The 21,419-nt window shown below is 39.7% G+C and overlaps 1 protein-coding gene across 1 annotated transcript in view; it reads left to right on the forward strand.

Moving 5' to 3' along the window:
* DOCK10 (dedicator of cytokinesis 10) overlaps nucleotides 1–21,419 on the forward strand; it is a 142,271-nt gene that overhangs the window by 98,147 nt on the left and 22,705 nt on the right. The window contains exons 20-39 of the mRNA XM_059479113.1: nucleotides 1,191–1,314; nucleotides 1,458–1,579; nucleotides 2,223–2,309; nucleotides 2,863–2,955; nucleotides 4,941–5,059; nucleotides 7,930–7,999; nucleotides 9,757–9,870; nucleotides 10,959–11,030; nucleotides 11,409–11,555; nucleotides 12,596–12,679; nucleotides 15,284–15,380; nucleotides 15,976–16,020; nucleotides 16,460–16,635; nucleotides 16,762–16,878; nucleotides 17,847–17,958; nucleotides 18,675–18,796; nucleotides 18,882–18,996; nucleotides 19,163–19,229; nucleotides 20,030–20,077; nucleotides 20,735–20,836. Of these exons, the coding sequence (XP_059335096.1) occupies nucleotides 1,191–1,314; nucleotides 1,458–1,579; nucleotides 2,223–2,309; nucleotides 2,863–2,955; nucleotides 4,941–5,059; nucleotides 7,930–7,999; nucleotides 9,757–9,870; nucleotides 10,959–11,030; nucleotides 11,409–11,555; nucleotides 12,596–12,679; nucleotides 15,284–15,380; nucleotides 15,976–16,020; nucleotides 16,460–16,635; nucleotides 16,762–16,878; nucleotides 17,847–17,958; nucleotides 18,675–18,796; nucleotides 18,882–18,996; nucleotides 19,163–19,229; nucleotides 20,030–20,077; nucleotides 20,735–20,836 (2,033 nt within the window). The remainder of the gene's footprint in view (nucleotides 1–1,190; nucleotides 1,315–1,457; nucleotides 1,580–2,222; nucleotides 2,310–2,862; nucleotides 2,956–4,940; nucleotides 5,060–7,929; nucleotides 8,000–9,756; nucleotides 9,871–10,958; nucleotides 11,031–11,408; nucleotides 11,556–12,595; nucleotides 12,680–15,283; nucleotides 15,381–15,975; nucleotides 16,021–16,459; nucleotides 16,636–16,761; nucleotides 16,879–17,846; nucleotides 17,959–18,674; nucleotides 18,797–18,881; nucleotides 18,997–19,162; nucleotides 19,230–20,029; nucleotides 20,078–20,734; nucleotides 20,837–21,419) is intronic.

The raw sequence follows: 21,419 nt of genomic DNA on the forward strand, positions 1-21,419 counted from the left end.
TTTCCACTACTGCTTTATGTGTAGTGATGAGGCTGGCAAACAGCATAGAGTTTATAGCCAGCATTTTCCAAACTGTTCTCCTAGTCTAAAATTTCCTTTTTCAGTAAAAGTTTACTTTGATAAAATTGCTGAGGCAAGATCAGCAGATAATGTACAACTACGTGTGAAGTATTAATTCTAAGATTCCTGTTTAGGAACTGGGGTAGAACTTAAAGCATTAGATTTTCAGAGATTTTGAACTCCTTGCTAATCCTTTACAAGATGTGTTTTGGGGTTTAACACATCTGAAAGTGTCCTTCATGTGATGCTAGTGAGCCACTTGGTTTGGGGCGATTACTTCAACCTGAATGAGGAGCCAATTTGGCTGGAAGAGGTGTGCACCTATCCTAAATGTCCCTAGTAAAGCAGATGCAGAATTTCAAAGAATGTGGGATGTTAAGAAGAAAGTTGTCTTCATCTCTATCTCTGGGTGCCCATTTTATATCTGTGTTTATGGTATTAGGTTCTTACCCATAAGCTGGTTTAACACTAGAAGCATTTATCAACCATTTCTAACCCTTACTTTAGCACAGGATTATCTTGGCTAAACTTCATCACAGCTCACAAGAGCAAAGGGTCATTTTTATTAGCTCTTATGGTAACATGTTCTGATTAGTTTGTATTTTTATTCTAATAGGTTAGTAGTACCTGAAAAGCAGTATGTAGGATTTTATGGACAGCATGAAATAGGACTTAAGACTGAGCAGAAATTATAAATAAAAGTTTATTTTCATGTCAGTCATTGTTACTTGGTCTTTGCCATGAAATGATGCTGAAGCACTAGCAGAAATGTAATTTGAGTTTTAGTTTGGTTCTCCTGAAAATATGAGCATGGGGGCTGTTAAAGAGTAGGTGATCACTTCCAAGCAGAGTCCACCACTCTTTAGTTCTGTCCTCTTTCATCTTATGCTCTTTCGTCATTAATGAAAATATTCCTCCCCCAGACAAAGCTGTTTTAAGTAAAAGTGATAGATGATCCTTATAAACAATTTCCTTAAGAGAGCATTTCCTACCATGGGACAAACATAACCCAGTAAAAGCAGGCTGTACTTAGACCTCTGTGTAGAGAGATGTCACTCATTTAGCCCATCTCTGATGCCTGGTTTAATTGATTTTTAAACTAAAGTGAGGTGTAACATTTTACATTTCAGGTGAAAATTGAACTTCCCACTCAACTCCATAAGAAACACCACATTCTGTTTTCATTTTATCATGTCACCTGTGATATAAATGCAAAAGCTAATGCCAAAAAGAAAGAGGCTCTGGAAACACCAGGTACCTGTAGTAGAATTATTTTCAATTATAAATATGCATTATATACATTCAAATAAGGATTTCAAAGTTTTTGGCTGGATGTTACTGTCTTCCTTTAAGCTTTGTTTTTGCAAAGAGTCCCATTTATGTCTTCTTGTGCACAGTGGGGTTTGCCTGGCTCCCTCTGTTGAAAGATGCCCAGCTGGCTTCCCAGGAGCACCAGGTGCCAGTGGCCAGCAGCCTGCCTCCCAACTACCTGAGCCTGCAGGAGCCAGCAAGCACAAAGGTATTCACTCCCCCCTTGTCACTCACATGGCACTGGGCTCTCATTTCCAGGTGGTTTTCATGAGATCAGACTGCATTTCCATTTGCTGGGAACAGTAAATGTAAATAGGGTTTTCTGTTTTAGAATATGTATTTGTGTATCCCTGACTATAGGGACTAACATATGGAGCACTGAGCTGAGTGTCCTATGCTGCTGATTCACAGGTGTATATGGAAAAAGTGTATTTTATGTATTCTGCAGTGTTATAACTCCTCAAAACGTGAATCAGAGTGGTCAAAAGAGCTTCTTTCACAAACTCAGGCCATATGACATTCATTCTCCAGCTGATGTGATCCACTGTCATGATTCATTCTCCAGTTTTGTGGTGTGATATCATATTTTCCTGCTGATCCAGTCCAGCTTGGATTATTTCTGCCTCCTTGTGTTTGTTTTGCCATTGTCATGAGGACAGGGTGGGGCAGGATCTGGTCCCTTAAATGGCAGCATTGGTCTTGTGCTGAAAAGTGGGGCTGTGCTGCAGTGATGGTGTTTGTGAAAGCTCAGGCACTCTCATGGGCAAAGCTGTGCACTGAAAATTTGATGCAAACTTCAATAAGTACAAAACGGGTGGAAAAATATGTTTTTGTTGGTTTTGCTTTAACAGCAGATTGGCAGCGATATAAAATGGGTAGACAGTGGGAAACCACTCTTCAAAGTCTCTACTTTCGTTGTATCAACAGTAAATACTCAGGTAAGCCAACATCCTTCTCAGCTCTGTGACCTGCTTGCACACAAAAAGTGTCAGGGCATGTCTGAAAGGGGTTTGAAAATCATGCATGAATTTGTTTCTATGACATTTAAAGTTTATTTCAATACAGAAGGACAAGATGCCAATGATGGAAGACATATTTTAAGGTGACACAATTCAAGCAAAAATAAAAATTGTTTAACGTTATACCAATAGAAAAATTGTGGAATATCAGTTTAAACAGCAAGAAAATAAATTATAAGCAGAAGCAAGAAAAAAAAAAATCTGGCCTCTGAAATCCCATAGGTTGTGAGGAAAAAATTAATCACTCTCAACAGTGAAAAAGGATTTGTGATTTGTCAAAGCACCTGGCATTTAGCAAGCTGTGCTGACCAATGGGTTGGACTCAATAAATTGATTTTCTTTCTGTGACTCCTGTATAAGATGGTGGGGACCAAGTGTTTCCATGGGTGTAATGGGTGATTGCTGTAACCAATTTCTAGCACCAAATTCAATAATCTATAATGTACGTTAATGTGAATGTTTCCTATTTTAGGATCCATACCTGAATAACTTTTTCCATCAGTGCCAGGAAAGGGAAAAGGATCTCTCTCAGCCTCCTACCTCAAACTTTATCAATTCTTGTAAGGTAAAGTAACCCATATAGTGCAACCCACAAATTGTACTGTACAGCTGCATTTAGGGCTTTCTCTCCACTCATCCCCCACTGCAGAGCTCCAACCATGGCACAGGTTTACCAGGGGGCAGAGGGTCTATGACAGCTCCAGTCAGATGGAATTGATGTGACAGATGCTCTGCTGGTCACCAGCTGCCTCCCATGCCCTCTCATCTAGAGCAGGGCTGCATCTGCCCAGCAGCAGCTAATCCAGCCATGATCCAAGCTCTGATCCCATCAGGGGATCAGGGAATGTCGCTCCAGTAATGGCTGGGGAAGGGAGATGTGGAGCTGCAGCATTGCTGATAATCCTCTCTTGGCTTAAATAACTTCTATCCTTACCTCCTCTGAAATCCTGGCTGCTGTTTGAAGGGCTGCTCAGGGTGTGTGGTGTGGATAAATCAAGGGTGCTTGTTGCCTCCCAAGTTCTGAAACCAGAAGAACATCTGCAAAGATGAAGCAAGAGCTGCATTAAATGTGCCTGTATTCAGTAGAGGTCAAAAACTGTGAGAAGGGAGGAGTGTGACAAGCAAATTAGAAGAGCAGTAGATAAATGTAAGGTCCTAATTCTTCATCTGTTCATGAGTGCTGAAATCCAGAGTTCTTGCTGTGCACTATGCTTGTGGAACATTAAAGACAGATGAGCAAGAAAAGTGAAGGCAGATGTGACTCTGTTCCATCTCTGAACTGACTGGAACATCATATTATGACATTTTTTGTGTTTCCTTTTAGCACTCTGTAAAATCCAGCAGGTGTTTGGGGTTTAGATGTTGGCACCATGTAGGTGCTTTTCCCCCTTCCTTCACTGGTGATGTTTTCCTGTAGGAGTGTTCCTTAGTCAGATACCAGCTGCTTGGGGAGAGATTTTTTCTTTAATAAGCAAAGAATAGTTCCAATAAATCATGGTAGTTCCCTGGACAAATCCATAAGGATGGCCACTACTTTTGTTTGTAGGTGCAGCTCTACCTGCAGACCTGAAAAGAGTGGGTTTGTTTTCAAATACTGTCTTGATCTTAAAAAAGTGTAAGATGTGTGTTCACAAATCAAAGCATCAGTGTTATTTAGAGGTTATACCTCTACAGAATGAAATCCTTAATTAATTTTTGGAAAGCCATTGAGCATAATGGTAAAGTTTAGGAATCCATAAAAGCTTTAAAACTTGCTAGACAATAAGCTGGGTGCGTAAACCACCAGAATTGCACCATACTTCATCAGCTGTTTGTAATTTACCTTCTAAAAATATTCCAGTGAATTTATTGGAAAACAGAGACAATGTTGTATGCAAGGAATTAGCTACACAATGTAACCATAGTAAATAATCTTCCCTAGGATATTTTGCTTTTATTTATAAATTGCTAGTACTTTGTTAGAAGTTCTGGAATCATTTGGAAATGCCTGAAATAAAAACATAGGAGAAATTCAAATGAGTTTGTTTTTTATTAAAAGCTCAATACCTTCCTTGATTAGAGAAGATGATAAAATGTCAGGTCAGTGTGTTAATATTTATTTTTACCACTGTGCTTTTAACAAAAGTATTTTAGCCACAACATGTTGAATTTAACAGATCTCTGCATTAAAAAAAAAGAGACAAAATACTATACATTTTCTAGTAAAAATACTAGAAAATGCATATTTTGGAAATAGTGACTTCTTTTCTTGCCCTTAGATAGTTTCCTTAGTGAAATATAAAAATTGGGTTTGGTTTCTCTACTTTTTTTTTTTTTTTGGCTTTAAGTCAGTATAGCACAAAATACTGGGATTCTGAATTTTGGACAATTCCTACAGTAGTGTTGATGGTCATATTTAAAACAAGCCTCATGGGGAACCAGTCTCTGCTTAGTTGCCCTGTTTTCCTGCTGCTGTTACCAGTGGCTGCTCTGCATTTTACCTGCTGGCACCTGACAGCTCTCATTGCTTACATTGAAGGTCTCTCACTTTCCTTCTTCCCTCCCTTACAGAATTTATTGAGGATTGAGAAGATCCATGTGATTATGAATTTTCTTCCTGTAGTCCTGAACCAGCTCTTCTGGGTTTTGGTGCAAAACAGTGATGATGAAGTTGCAACAGCTGTGACCAGGTATCTGGATAACTCCTGTGGGATGGATGTACAGAATTCACTCAGGAGCACAAATGCAGATGTTAGTCCAGTTATAGCTCTTATTTAGACCTCAGTAGGTGAGAATGCTGCTTCCCCCCAGCACTGGGCTCTGCAAATAGCACGTGGAAGTGTTGGGATCATGTGGCTGGAAATTATTGACCATGGTGGGCATGTGTGATTGCCCTGAAGCAATCCTAGGGGAAGGTCTCATTCCTGAGCAGCCAAGAGCTTCCTGACAAAGCTGGGTTTCACCTTTGGCTTCTGTTTGGTTCTGAGGATGTGGAGCTCAGCATCTTGCTGCATCCAGTGCAGATGGGACCAGGTCACACCATTCAGGGGTATTTTTTAATTAGAATATATCAGCAATAACTGAAAAGCAATAGAAGCATTTTCCAGAGAGCAGGCAAACAACTGCAATGATTTGCTGAGTCCCTCACCCCTCACATAATGAAATTGTCTTTATTGATGCTGTTAATCAGGGCAGCAGGAAAAAAATACTGGCAAGATTATTATTGGTCTCTGCAGGAGGGCAGAAAGTTGCGTTGCATTTACTTGTGTCCATAGTGATGTTTTTGTTGTCCTTCCTCCAGCAGCTAAACACGGGGACTACAATACTCCTACTAGGAAAAAATTACAACTGCCCTCTCCAGCCCTGTTAGACTGATCTGCTGTCAGTATTCTTTCTTTCCTTCCACAGATTGTGCTTCAGAATTCATTCCTGAAGAATGGTTTTTTAGGAAACGGAAAGGAACAAGGAGATTGAGTTCCCCATCTTAGCCTTGGAGAGCTAGAGTTTCAATCTGCTTTATCACAGGATCATTTTTCAGGGCAAAGTCCAGTTTTATCACAGCTAGGTACTATGGTTAAAAGATCCTTTCCTCATAAGTGTGTGGGATTTCATCACTGCACACTGTTGTTAAAGGGGGAGAGGCCAGCAGACCTTTGTTGGGGACACCTTTGTGGCCAGCAAATGAACTGATGTTAAGTCTAGAGAAAATTATGAATTTTCTCCTAGGGTAGAATTTCAGCAACAGTTAACTGGCTGGGAAGATGCTGCAGAAGGAGCAGCTGTTTAAAATACAGATTTAATGGTTAGATGGAAAAATGGAAGGATATTATATTTTTCCATGCTTCAAATTTTGACTATATGCACACCTGGCCCCAAAAAAAAGGAAAATAAGAAGGATTCTCAGTGTTTTTCTTGCATGTGTGGTGTCGTCTTTTGTGCTGGCAGAGCTGATGCCAATGGGAATATGCCTGTCTGCTGTGTGTCATTCATTGACGTGTCCTATATATACACACTGTGTTTTGCTCTGAATAGCTTCAAGCAGCTTGTGTTGAACCTTCTGAGAGCAACAACAACAGAATGAGAGCATGGATTGGCTTATGTGTTGTGGAGGAAACATTATTCCTTTTATACTCGTGGTTATTTACTTGTCTGGGGGCCAAGTCGTGTCATCATTTGTCTGTCACGTTTTTTCCAGAACCCATTTCAATTTCAAATCATAATGAAGGTTAAAAGATCAGAATGCCCACAAGTAATTGACATAGCTTTTGTGTTTTGCTACAAATTTTGCTTCTCCTACTAAAAGCAAGAAATGAGATAAATTAAGAATACTTAAGGAACTTAGAAAGCTTTAAGGAACTTAGAAAGCTTTTGGATCCAATAATAAGAATTGCCAGAAGTCACTCAAATCACCCAGCTAGTCAGAAGGAGCATTTGTATGTGGGCCACAGTCAGGCATATTATTTTTTAATCTATTTTAGTCATACTGTTACTATGCCTATCCCTGAACTCTTTAACATAAAAATAAGATTATAAAATTGCAGATATTTTCTATATTAAGTATCCTTAATAAATGAGCTCCCAATAATCAAAAGGAAAGGATATGGTCAAGTTGAAGACTTCTTGCCTAGATTTGTGTTTTCTGGAACAGGATGATCTCAAACAAGGATGGTCCACATGCAAATTGGAGAGAAAACTTTGCTGCCATTCTCACTTTAACACAGTTAAATTCACAGTTTTCCTGCTGCTTGTTGGAGCTCAGGTTTTGAGAGTGAGCTCAGTTTTTGATCTTGGTGTGATCCAAGCAATTTTCTTCTCTGTGGCTGATCCCCAGTCTTGTCTGCGGTGTCTTCACTTGTCTGTGCTGAGGGTGCAGTGCTGGTCTGAGTGCAGGGGCAGGAGCAGACAGTGCTGAGCAGAACTGAGGGTGCAGTGCTGGTCTGAGTGCAGGGGCAGGAGCAGACAGTGCTGGTCTGAGTGCAGGGGCAGGAGCAGACAGTGCTGAGCAGAACTGAGGGTGCAGTGCTGGTCTGAGTGCAGCGGCAGGAGCAGACAGTGCTGCAGAGGGACCTGCTCAGGCTGCAGCCCAGCCCTGGGCTTGTCTTCGAGGAGCTGTGCCACCATGAGCAGAGTATCAGGGGATTTGCACAATTACAAAGGGCTGAGAGAACTTAGCAAGTAGCATTCCTGGAGAAAGGGGCTCTTGCCTCTCTGTTTCATTAAAATATTCTAATTTTTGGTATCCCTAAGCATCCAAGGCCTGCATAAAGTTCAGTTAGTTAATGTTTTCTCTTGTTGTGGTGACAGTACAGTTATTATCCTTAACACTGGGAGCAATGTTAAGCAAATGCATATATAACAGCACAGTCCAAGCTGTGGAAAGCCCAAGAAATGACTGGCTTTTCCCGGTGGACAGATTTTGCGCATGTTATTCATCATTTGGATCATATCCCTCATGCACTGTTTGAGATGAGCTTACAAGAGCAGTACAATATGAGTATCAAGACTTTCTCTGCCTTATGACAAAAAATAGCTCAATTTTTGTTCTTCTTTTGTCTTGCAGAGTCCTTACCAACATTGTTGCCAAGTGCCATGAAGAACAGCTAGACAACTGCATCAATTCTTACGTGACGGTACGGCCGGTGTTGAAATGTTCATGTTTTTGTGCAGAGATGGGTTGAGTTTGGTGGTTTTGTGGGTTTTTTTCCTGTTTACTCTTAGTTCTACTTGTTTGTAGCTTTTTCTGCATTTGCATCATAACTTTCTGCCACTGAGAGACTCTGGTTAAGAGACTTTAAAACTCTTCTGTTGAGGACAGGCAGCTGCTCAGGTTTCTGCTGCTGCTGCTGCTTTTTTTTCCCACAGAACACCAAACTGAGCAAGCACAGGAGGGAGAAGCTGCAGTGCTTTCAGCTGATAACCGGAATTTATATTTTAGAGCCAAAACCTGGTGCAGATGTACTACCACTGAGCTTTTAGGAGTGTAGGGTGTCAGTCTTTGGAATGATGTTAAAGCAAGAATTTCCCACTGTGCAGGATTTGAGAGAAGGGAAGGGGCAGAGAACATGAAAGATTGTGAAACTTCAACTCTTCAAGTACCAGTGAGAGGCATTGATGCTGCTTGCAGTCTGTGTGAATGTATGTGTTCACAGGTCATGCACCTCAGCCTCTGAGTAGTTCAATTTTAGTCTCGAGTACCCCAGTTAAGGCACAGAAGAATTCTGCTGAGGTCCAGCAGAGCTCTTCAGGCTCCAAAATAAATAAACTATGTAACATGTAAATGTAGTTAATTAAATGGGTATTAAAACTTCTACTCAATAACTTCTCAAAATTGAAGTAGATATCTACTACATGACCAGCTAATAATGTTTGAAATTACAGATGATCATTAAGTTACACAATAAATCCACTTGGTCTGTTTTCTCATTTCCAGCAGCAGTCAAAACCCAATAACTGGTAATCTCTTTGTTTTCCATCTGTAAGGAAACAAATACCTACCTTACAAATGCTGTTTTGGGAATAAGTAAGTCGAGAATTGTGACTCACAATGCAGCAATAATATGAAATTACACTGACTTAAATAACTGGACCCAGAAGTGCCAAACTGCACAGGGAGAAGCTTATGGCATCTGCTGTGGAAACAAAGCTGAATATTAATAATGTGTTTTCAAGAAATATTTGTTTCTTTTGCCAACCTGGTTGTATTGAAAAGATTTTTAGTCCAAACTGATTCCCTGTCAGAGCTCTTGCTTTAGGGAAGGTGCAGTGGTACCAAACTATTAGCTTAAATTGTTGAGTAGTCATGGTAGGTTTATGTGTTCCTAGCAACTTGGTAGGTAAATTCCTCCCTTGGGGGCTCTTTTTCTACAAGGGCTATAGTTGTGCCCATCAGTCAGCTGCAGTGGGTGCTCTGCACCTTTCAGGATGAGGAGTTGTTACCAGCTCTGAGTAGCTGTTGCCACTGGAAGGAAGGAGCAGGTGAGAGCTGACCTGGACTAGGTGGGTGGAAAGCCCTCCACACTTCTTCTGCTTGCCTTTTCTTTTCTTCCCAGGTGGAATGGCTTGAAAGGCAGTTTGGAGGTGTCAGGATCCTATAATCTATTGAATAGTAAATCATAGCACTGGTTTTAAGCAGAATTTCCTCTTGATTCACATTAAGTTCAAATCAGCAGGAAGCTATGTTTAAAACTGAGGTTCTGTAGGGGAGTAGGTTGTGCCATTACTGCCAGGGGAATTAAAGTTTATGTGAATGGATTGTTCAGTCAAGATCTTTTGGCAGCAAAGATTGCCAGCTGTTAGTGATACACAAATGATTTATCATCTACTGAGGCTTTTTTGTATTTGTTTTAATGCACTATTTGAAATTTTTCATTTTTTCTTTCTCCTTCAGTACGTCTTCAGGACCAAATCATTTGATGGAAGAACTGTCCATGAGGAGCTATCCAAGAATGTGACTGGGCTGCTGAAGTCAAATGAACAAGTAACTGTGAAACAGGTTTTAAAGGTGAATGATAGCTTGAATTAGCACATTTGTAGTTTTACTACTGGTTTTCTGCCTGAAACTCACTTATCTCTTTCTCCTTTTCCTTTTCCCTGTATGACCTTTGTGCAAATCATGTCCTGCAGTGATTCCACATTCAGACTGAGCAGAGCTGCTGCAGGTTCTCAGCATAACACGTATCTCAGGATGCTGTGGTTTGCATAATAAAACTCTTCCTGTCTATTACAGCTCAGTCAGAACCTGAGACCTAATTCTTACACACTATGATGTGGGTAATTGTTTCTAGGATACTCTGTTGTAATTTTTAACTTGGAAGATGCAAGGAAAATATTGATCTGTATGAAATTCATACATCTGTAAGGTCTGTCCCTGAGCCTCTGGGTTATGGTACAAGAGCTGCCCAGTCCAGCCCAGGACTTCCCAGAGGCAAAAATGTCTTCACCTGTTTAAAATGAACCAGTTGTGATTTTCTTTATTGAGCCATTAGCAAAAAAATAGTCTGAAAAGGCAGAAAACCTGCAGAAATGCTGGGCCACAAAAAAATTGCCTGTGGGTGGGTTTGTGTGGAGGTTTGGGGTTTTTTTCAATGTATAAGCTTTTGGAGTGTATTTGTTTCACATATATCCTGAGACATTAATCTGTATCACACTTAGTCACCATTTCAAATGGTATTTGAAGAACCACTCTGTTCAAGTACCATCTTATTCTGTGCCAAATTACCAAATATCTGCTGGAACTCACAGGGCAGGTTATTCTCTGAGGTTCTCTGCATCACACCTTTCTGCCATTCCCTGCAAGCAAGCCATGAAGACAGTGCTCAGTAGGAATGGGAAGTTTGTAGGAGTGCTGTTTGGAGGCTCCTTATTGCAAAAACCCACAGACAAAATCCCTGAGATGGCTTCACCTCTCTTAAGGACATGATCCAGTGTTCCTCAAATACATGGCACTTCGATTTTTAAATTCATTTGTCACATAGTGTTTAACACTGCGCATTACCAAGACATGCAATCCATCTGTAAGGAATGGTGATGCATTTTAAGGTGTTTATCAGGTAATCATTATACATTCACTCTTTTCCTTCTTTTGAACAGCATTCCTGGTTCTTCTTTGCAGTCATCTTAAAATCAATGGCACAGCACTTGGTTGATACAAACAAAATAAAGGTAAGTTTATATACAAAATCTCCCAGGGAAAAAATAAAATGCAGAATCCTGGCAAATACACTTGAATGTACTTGAATTTACTACTTTACTGGCCAATAAAATAAATCCTGTGATATTTGGTTGACCTACAAAAACATTATCTTATCTGCTAGGCTCAAACCTGTTCTTAATTGTACAATGATAGGTTGAGGATGTATTTCCCATTTTCCTATAGACCAGGCTCCTGTTTGGGGTTTGTGCTCAGAATAGATCCATGGAACTCTAGGAATATTTTTCTTCTATGAAAAATGGCCTGTGGTTTATTGTCTTTATTCTTGGCCTGAATGTTTGCTGTGCAACCTCATGCACTCTTATGTTGATGGTCTATTTCCTGCTTAGGTTTCTCGAACTCAGAGGTTTCCAGAATCATTTCAAGCTGAGCTGGACACACTTGTGATGGTTTTAGCAGACCATGTTGTTTGGAAGTACAAAGATGCTCTTGAGGAAACCAGGAATGCAAACTACAGCGCTGCCAGATTTCTCAAGGTGAGGTGTTCTGGCATTACAGCACATGCACTTCCCCATATTTAATACAAACTCCAGTCCAGTCTAGTCAAAGGGAGTAAAACCAATTCTGAGTGGAGATGGCTCAATTTCCAAATTCAGTGGTGACTGTTCAGTTTTCTATGGCCTTTGGTCTTTGAGGATCCAAAAGCTTCATGTAAATCTGCTCTAAAGCAACTTTAATTCATTTCTGTCTATGCTCTAAAAGAGTCAAAGTTTTCAAGTTTTGCAGATTAATACCTTATATTCAAATGGGTCAAACATTTGATCAGGAATGTGATTTTAGTTAGACTTGAGCTGATACTCTCGTTAAATGCTGTAATTCTGAATGACTGTGGATAGATTAACTGTTCCTAATGAAGGAGCTATGTTTGAATGTGTGTAGCAGAAGGCTTTGCTAGTTTTACAGAGTTCAGGAACTGCAGAGAAGGAGGGAATAAAGATTGCATTCTCTGCCTGTAGACTGACTCTGCAAGGAAAACATGTCAGTAACTGCAGAACCAAGGCCCTCAAAACCTTTACACCTGCTGACAATATTCAGCCCCAGCAGTCAGGAAGAGCTGTGTTCTCACCATAAAGGAGTGTAGTGTCAGACTTTGTCCCAGAGGGAGGGCACAGCTCAGACAATGAGCACTGGGGCTGGGCTGGTCCCTCCCCAGTCCCTGCCCTGTCACTGAGGGGATGCTCAGCTCAGCTGCCTGCTCCAGTGGGGATGCAGTGCTGCCATGCAGGAGTGGCTGGCGCCAGAGAAGCTTTCTCCAGTTCTCTGTACACTGAGGTGGTTGCTTTAGGCTGCAGACACAGTGAAAATGAAGTTTGATTAATTCATTGTTACTGAAAACAAATCTAAAAATCAAGGGAGATTTACCATGTCCCTGATGTTCCTTGACCTGCCTAATACTGACTTCATCTGTGCATGTGATTCCAGTGTACAAGGGACACAAAGTGATCAGCCAGGTAACTGAGGCCATGTATTGGGGTTTTTTCTATAAAATAGTAATTCTTTTTTTCCCATTTCCTAGCGCTGTTTTACATTTATGGACCGTGGATTTGTGTTCAGGATGGTCAACAACTATATAAGTATGTTTGGAGCTGGAGATAGCAAGGTATGGCTCTGCTTTATTTGTTTGTGTGTGTTTTTCTGGAGTGACTGACTAGTAGAATATTTTTTATATTGAAAATATTTATGATTTCATGACTTCACCATGCTCAGAACTCAAGTCAGTGAAAACATTTAGAGTAAATATGGATTACAACCTCCTGGTTTTAATATCCATGTGCCCCCTTCTCTGGAAGTAAATAGCCATGTTCAAACAGCTACTCAGTCTGCAAGAGTAGACTCTGCACAGACTGCTCAGACCAAAAAATCCAAAAGACTGAATTTAAGCTTTCATTTTTTGAAAGTACATTTGTCTATGAATATCATCAGCAGTAATTTTCTTTGAGGAGAATAAAGTAAGAGCATATTAAAAAGTTATCATTGTGTAAACTCAAGTGAGACTGTAACATCTTTACTTTGTGTGAGTGCCATGCTCTTACATCATTGATGATGCAAGAAGGTAAATCTGCTCCAAATTAGTTTGTGCTGGCTATGAGTAAAATTCCCTGCAGCCTGAATTTCTTCTGTAATACCTGCACTAGTCACTAATATAGTTTGAACAATAAATCTCAAACAGCAGGAGGTCCCCAAATTATTCAGTGTGACTCCTTTGCTCTTCATCCATCAGGATGAGTCACAGACTTTTTCTCTTCCATGCCAGAGTTTATGAGCATATATTTAGTAACACAGTGTAGTCAAGATATACACTTTGAATTATTCATCTTTCCCCAGAAAGCTCACAAAACTTTTGTCCATTAACTTTTTATAATTCTTTACTGCTAATATGTGCATTTGTAGCTAAAGAATGAGATTACTCCAGGTCTGCTTTGCTTTTTTCCAAAATTAGCTTCATTCTGAACTCAGGTCTTTCCCTTAATCTCTGGAACAGCTGTAGAATGGAGTCTCTCAGTTATTAATGTCATAGCCTGAAGTCTATAATTCTGTAAATAATATTACGCAATCTGAAAACTGTTTCCACATTTCAAACTTCCCTAAATACATTCAACCACAGAAACAGATGTTTAATTAAAAAAGCCCATTAATGGTCAGTGGAAAAGCCTAAGATTAATCAGTGTGCAGGGCAGTACTTAGCACCTTCTTGGCAGTAAGTGTGTGAACATGGCCAGCATCCCTCCAGACCCATCTGCTACCCTGGAGCAGATTCACTGTGTGTGGAGCTGTGACAGATGTGCAGCTGGAGCAGCTTTGTGGCACTTGGAAACAATAGTCACAAAATAAAATCAGAGATTCTAACTTCAAGGAGAGAGAGGCCTTGCATCATTTTCATTTCAGTTAAATGCCTAAGCAAGAGTCAGTCTTCCCAATGAGCTGAAAGATTTCTATTTGTGTGTTTTTTGCCTCTTTAATTGATTATTTATTTATCAAATAAAGATACTGCAATCTCACCTGTCTTTTCAGAAAATTTAACAGTGTACATGGTTGCCTGAATATTCTGCCTGATACAGGGTGTATCAATCTGTAGCTGTGCAGTTTCAATATATTGTAATTCTGGATGAAGCAACATAATTTCTGTTCCAGAGAAATACCCCTTATGGTATTCCATATTTTGACATTTAAATATTGTTTTGAGAAACATGTATTCAAAAGTTGAAATACCTCATTAGAAATCAGTTCATTGCTGTGCTCCCTCAAAATGTCACAGTTCCTCTTGGGGAACACATTTCAGATGCTTCCCTTCTTTATTTGCCATTACCAAGTCCAGCTAACATGCTGTATTCCTGAAGAGGTGATAAAGTGCAATAAACAATATATTTTAGGAGAAAATATTTTAGGAGAAAATTCTCTACCATCCCCTACTTGGTAGACTCAGAAAAGTGCATTTCCTGGGTATCCCAGCCTGTTGGTGGCAGCAGAAATGCTACAATTCAATTTTAGTGCAAATTAAAAGACTTTTACAAGTGCTTTCTAGTGTTAGGACATTCAGAGTATGCTGAATGACAGCCTGGCCACTGAGAACAGTGAGATGAGATGATGGAAATAAAAATGTGTTGCTGGAAATGGTTTGTTATCTTTATATCTCAATGTCACATCATTACAGAAAGAATGATAAATTCTCGAGGTAGGTGCAAGGCTCTAGAAATTATCTGGATGGTGTTTTTGAAGGGAGATATTAAAGAAATAATACCAAAACTATATATTACCCAAATCCCTTGGAGGTGGAACTCATTGGCATAAACAGAGGAAGTTTTTGCTACTGTCAGTAAGCTCTGGTGTGACCTGTGTTGCTGAAACTTTATAAAAAAAGAAGTCATAACAACTATGATGTTAAAAATGTCTCTGGACTGGAGAAGATACTTCACTATGATTCAGTGCTAGGGTACATGTCATCAAAAGACCCAGTGTAGCTTTAATCATCTTCAGTAAAAAATCAGTTTAAAAATCAAAAAATCTTCTTTGTCTGAGACAAATTCTTTTGATAACAGAGATGAAAACCACATGTTTACTGTTTGTGCAGCTTGGCATAGCAAGCTCTAAGATTTCATTTTTGGGTGTGTGTGTGAAGTTTGAGGTAGAGATAAGTAGTGAAGCTCTGTCTCAGCATTTTCCCTGTTTTAATGTGAACTGAACCATTGCCTGTTGTGATTTTCAGACCTTGCACCAGTTCAAATTTGACTTTCTCCAAGAAGTCTGTCACCATGAGCACTTCATCCCTCTGTGCCTGCCCATAAGGTCTTCAAACATTCCTGGTAAGGCCCCCTCAGGAGGATTTCTGTGCAACAGTGAATTGTTGGGAGGTTCAAAGAGCAGGTAATAAATAACTCTGCCCAGAGCTGTGTCTATACATCAGAGGCCCCCAACAGCTTTTCAGGTGTGGTACTTAAGCAGTGAGACAAAAACAAAATTTCAGTCAAAAATAACACATTTTCAGTTAAAAATAAAATTTCAGTATGCCTGTAAATAAATGCAACCTCTGGCAGCTCAGGGGGTGGGAGGTGGAAGCTTTTCACTGGAAGTTTTATCTGGAATTTTTGTGAAGACTGAGTTACTAAATCACTAAACTACTGCCATAGCCTCAGGAGGTGGTAGACTAGGAGAGGATTTCAACAGGTACAGCACAAAGTGGGAGAAGCTCAAAATATGGGCTCTTGTCTCCTTTTTGCCTCAGTTTTCACCATCAAAAAATGAGTTCAGTTTTGACACTCAGGGCTTTTTTTTTAAAGTAGAAGCTGTTTAGTTCAAACTGGAGTCAAATTTTTTAAAAAGCAAGCAATTTTTTTTTTTTACTAATAATTTAAAAATGCCTTTTTTTTGCCCATTTTCTTATGTTTATGAAAACTGAAGACTCTGTGACGCCTTCAGAATCAGCACAGGAATATCGAACTTCAGGTATGACCAATATGACTGAGCAGAATTTTACTTTGACCACTGCATTCTGGCAAATCTTGGGCAAAAGTTATTTCTCATTTTCAGAAGTGGAATTGCTCTCAACCTCTGTGTTCTTGAACTCTTCTAGTGTAGGATGTGGAACAACAATTTGGACTTTGTGCCTGGAAGAAGTCAATAGTCTAATGAGCAAACAGTTGAGATTCTCATGTGGGAATCATCTCATGTATATAAATCATCTTTTATTATTAAATACTAAAACTGCATGATTTCAAGAGATGATTATGGTAGGTTAGTTCATTCTGAGAATTGAAGGAGCAAAATGAGGCAGTCAGGCCAGGAACTCAAGGTTTAACAATGGAACATGTGGAAATGAAGGGTGGGGTGAAGGATGTATGTAACCTATATATTAATTTAAACCTTCTTGTCCATTCTACCCAAGACATTCCAGAGTACACACTGACCAACGAATTCTGCCGTAAGCATTTCCTGATTGGAGTCCTGCTGAGGGAGGTTGGCTTTGCCTTGCAAGAGGACCAGGACATCAGGCACTTGGCCCTGGCTGTGCTCAAAAACCTGATGGCCAAGCACTCGTTCGATGACCGATACGCTGAGCCGGTAAAGAAACTGCCTGTCCTTTCTCACTGCTTGCTCATGCAGCACCTAAACATGCATGGAACTTCCTTAGCCACTGCTGTGTATTTATTGGCTTCTTGAGGATTGTGCTGTGTCTTTTATTTTCAGGCAAAACAAGCACAAATAGCAAACCTGTATATGCCACTCTATGGGATGCTTTTGGACAATATGCCGAGGATTTACATGAAAGATATGTTCCTCTTCAATATCAATACTTCCAATCAGGTAATTCGTGTGGTTTTCTTGGAGCACTGAAATGATCAAAGTGAGCCAGTCTGACCCAGTGGGAAGAGCTCCAATTTTATGCTGGTCGCCAGTTAGGTAGCAGAATACAGTTCTGAAATTGCTGATATATTTGCATCTGCAAAATTAAATTTGGAACATCTCAATTTGCAGAGCAACTGGAGAGCCCTGGGAGCCTGTACTATCAAGGAACAGAATGGGGTCTGGAACAGAGCACTGCTGTCCCAGGGCTGGAAATTCAGGGTTAGAGATTTGGAGCCCCAGACAATGTGCCCAGCACCTCTGCCACAGGCTGGGCTCTGAGGATGTGTCCTCAGGCAGGAGGCTGGGACGCACTGTAAAGAAAACTTCCCATTGCCCACAGAGTATTTGCAGGATTGCTTTGTGTACCCAAAGGTGGTACAACTAAGGGACCATAAGCTGTACCAGGAGGCAGAGGGAATGCATACAAGTAACTGAAGGATAGAAGGGATACAGAAACATCATAAAACAGCTTTACTGCCACAGACAACATCTGTATAAACTGCACTTCTGAAGGGATATGTTTGTTTCATAGATTTTATAACCATAACATTTCAAAAACTAGAAGCAGGTTTCTGCAGGGGTGTTGCATCTTTCAATCTTTCCAGCAAATCCAATTCCATTTCATTTGAGCATTGCTAATGACAATTAATGTTCCTTTCCCAGTGCTGTGTTAATATTTCAGGAACAAACACTGGTTAGACTTGACCAGTCCTTTACAGCTTCCACTGTGAGAGAGCCTCATATTGCAGGAGACTGCTCAGCACATTATGGCAAGCCTTGATCCTTCAAGGCTGTCATGTCAAAACAGCTAGCAGTAGGTTCTCAAACTCAGAGTCTTAGAAAAGCCTCCTGGGTGTGCTGTCATTATCCAGGCTATGGATAATGACATGGAGTTCTGGAGCTGGTTCTGTTTCTTTCACATGCAGGGATCCAGGGATGACCTGAGCACAGCTGGCGGGTTTCAGAGCCAGACAGCAATGAAACATGCAAACTCTGTGGACACCTCCTTCTCCAAAGATGTTCTGAACTCTATTGCAGGTACAAGTGGCAGTTTGAACAGGCACATAGGCAGATTTGTTTGTATCTCAATCCATTGTGCTTTCTGCTTAGAATTCATGGAGGATATCATTAACTTCTGTTATACCATATCCAGGGAAACATGGTGTGCAATGTTTCTCTTCCCTTTGGGTGTGTTTGGATTGACTTTCTCTTGTGAAGCTGTTCTACTTCCACTGCTTCACTTACTCCCCTGCTTTGGAATGATGCCAGTATTCAGGCTCTAAGAAATCCCTTTGCCTGAGCTCATTCTTGTAGTCTCTGCCTGACTTCAAAATAGTTCCAAGGTTTCTCCTGAAAACTCCTGATGTCTCATGGAGGCAAATATTCATAGTTTGTCCATGTTTAACAGAAGAGTAGAAACGCAACTTATTTTATTCACTACCTCCAACCCTATTTCAAAATTCAAGGAAATGAATTCAGGCATCTTTCCACTGATTTTTGTGTCCTTAGGTCAGTTCTTACAGAATGCAACAGGCCATTTTAATGCCATGAAAAATGGCAAACCGAATCATTGTACTTCAACTTGTTGCATGTTTTCAGTACTAAACTTACCCATCAATAGCGTTGCTATTGGAAGTTCAAAGCACTTGTCTCAATCCAGCATGTGACACATTTTAAGTTCTCCATTTTTTTTGTTGGTTTTTGTATCCATAAATGTTTTAGTTTAGCATGTTTGCTGTGACTTTCATTTACAGCCTTTTCATCAATAGCTATCTCTGCAGCAAACCATGCTGACTCCAGAGCTTCCTTAGCAAGTCTTGAATCTAACCCAAGTACCAATGAAAAAAACAGTGAGAGAACTGACACGTGTGAAAAGGTACATGTGCAAATGTTGGGAATGTTTGCTCAAGGTGGGAGTCCATCCCTGTGCTTAATGAGGCCCTTTGCTGTCACCTCAACAGATCATGAGACCTTTGTCTTTGATTGGGTCAACTCTTCGTTTTGACAAGCTGGATCAAGCTGAAACTAGAAGCCTTCTTATGTGCTTCCTTCACATCATGAAAACCATTTCAGAAGGTAAAAACTGTGCACTCACTACTTAATTTATGCTGCTGTAAAATACTGTGAATACTGAATCCAAGTGAACATTAAATTAGAATAATTAGCAGTGTATTTTACAGGCTTTGGGCTAAATTTAATTCCCTGTAATGGATACATAATATATTTTAATATCTCCCCTTAGATGCACTGATTTCCTACTGGTTGCGAGCACCCTTCTCAGAAATCACAGACTTTTTCAGCATTTTAGAGTAAGTTTACTTTGTGGTTGTTTGATTTTAGTGTTGAATATTCTAAAGTGCTGGCTGCAAACAATTCCTCTTTGGGTTTGTCCACCTATTGGAATATTCTGAGATAGTTCTTGTATCTTAAATTATTTTGCCATAGTCTTCCAAAGTCATAATGAGACATTATTAATAAGATACATATCCTCCAATATGTTTTAATTTCCATGCAAAAGGGTCATAATGAGACATTATTAATAAGATACATATCCTCCAATATGTTGTAATTACCATGAATGAGGGTCATAATGCTTTGAGTCTTCCTCCTAAAAGAGATTTTCATATTAGTTTCCCCTTTGGTGTTGAGATTCTCTTCTTCCTTTGAGAAAAGTATTTAGCTCCTCAAAACTACCCAGCCATAAGGAAAGTCATGTAATGTAGGATGACCTGCTTTTCACATCCCCAGGGGGGTTTGCTCAGTCCAATCTATGCATGACTGCAGAATCCAGCAGGTAGCTGGTTTTGGAATTTCCTCACCATCTTGTAGTTGAAATGTGAATTATTTACCTTCAGCTGGTGATGCAGCAATGCTTTTACAGCTGGGTTTTTGCCTTTGCCATCTCACCAGGCAGAAATCTTCAACTGTAGAGAAAGAGAACGGGGGTGTGCAAAGTGCTGCCACAGCTCGTGTGTCCCTAGGCTGGGAGCTGCTGCATTCTGTTCTTTTTGCTTACTAGCAGATACATATGTCACAGGTCTCACTGAGGCATTTTTTCGTAAGTACAGAGTCATTAAATAGGCATAAATTGTGTTGTTTTATCTTTCAGGGTTTGTCTGCAAAACTTCAGATATCTAGGAAAACGCAATATTGTCAGGTAATTCTGTATTACAGACTCTGTGTTGCAGTGTTTAAATATTGCAGCATTTAATAGACTTCAATGAGATTAACAGTGTATCCATCAATTTTCTCTTGAAAGAATGTCTTTGTGGAACTGAAGCCAATGTATGCTTCATTTTTTCTTATGTGCAAATGATATTGTTGTGATGTTCTGCATATCTGAGTAAATATCTTCTATAAAGGATAAATTGCATGATGTGATAACCATTATTGCATTTATAACCCAAAATACTGGGACCATTCTTGACCACATTTCTGTGCATATGCCAAACAAGGGTACTTTGAACACTGTATTTCCATCCATGTCATGGAAAGATTAGTTTTAATGGGCATAGATAATTGTTTCACAGCAAAAAAAAAAAATCTCCTGCCTCCCTGAAAAAATGTGACATCATGTTCAGCTGTGAAATGTGGAATGCACGCTTTGTCTCAGCTGATGTTTCATTTTTAATTTTATATCACTGCTGTGAATTTGTCTGTATGTCATGCAGTGTCAAAACTAAAGGTCACCAGATGAGCCAGTTCTTGCTCCACATCAGGTTTAGTCAGGCCTGCATTCACTCTTCAGGGACATGGCAAAATCAATGTCACATTTGATAACAGATCAACACTTATTTTCTCTTTCTCTTAACAGGAAAATTGCAGCTGCTTTTAAGTTTGTCCAGGCCACCCAGAATAATGGAACTCTGAAAGGTTCAAACTCCTCTGGCCAGGCATCAGGGCTGCTCTCACAATGGTAATGGTGCATGGAATTCCTGACTCTGTCAGCCCCCAGCCTGGGCCCTCATTCCTCAGCCCTTGTACTCTGTCATTGACTGAAAAGAGGTTGACAAAATATGTAACAAATTTCAGAGGCCCAAGAGCTTTAAACTGTAAAAAATCTGAGTCTCTCTGGCTTGACTTACAAGCTGTTGGTTAGAGTGTTATGTTCAGGGAGTAATCCTGTCCTAGAATAATTTTAATCATGTAAATTCATGAAATTACATTTTTAAAAGAACTATACAGGAAGTGTATTTCAAGAAGTTACCTGAATGTTAAATCTTCCTGAATTCTACACTAGTTACAAATATAAAATCCTTTCAAAACTTATAAAAATCATTGGTATTTTAGTTCTAAACTTCTCATTATAAATTAATGATGTGTTTGTCAGCATCAAAGAGAATTAAAAGAACACATGAATATGCACATGTGCATTTTTACTGTCACTGTCAGTTTATCATCATTTCTTTCACCTCAAAGAAACTGTATTATTTCTTTCTTTAACAGGATATATTTTTCTTATATTCTGAGTTAACAGAACTTACCTCAGTTTTTCTTCA

Source organism: Ammospiza nelsoni, chromosome 10 (genome assembly GCF_027579445.1).
Source record: "Ammospiza nelsoni isolate bAmmNel1 chromosome 10, bAmmNel1.pri, whole genome shotgun sequence".
Lineage (NCBI taxonomy): Eukaryota > Metazoa > Chordata > Aves > Passeriformes > Passerellidae > Ammospiza > Ammospiza nelsoni.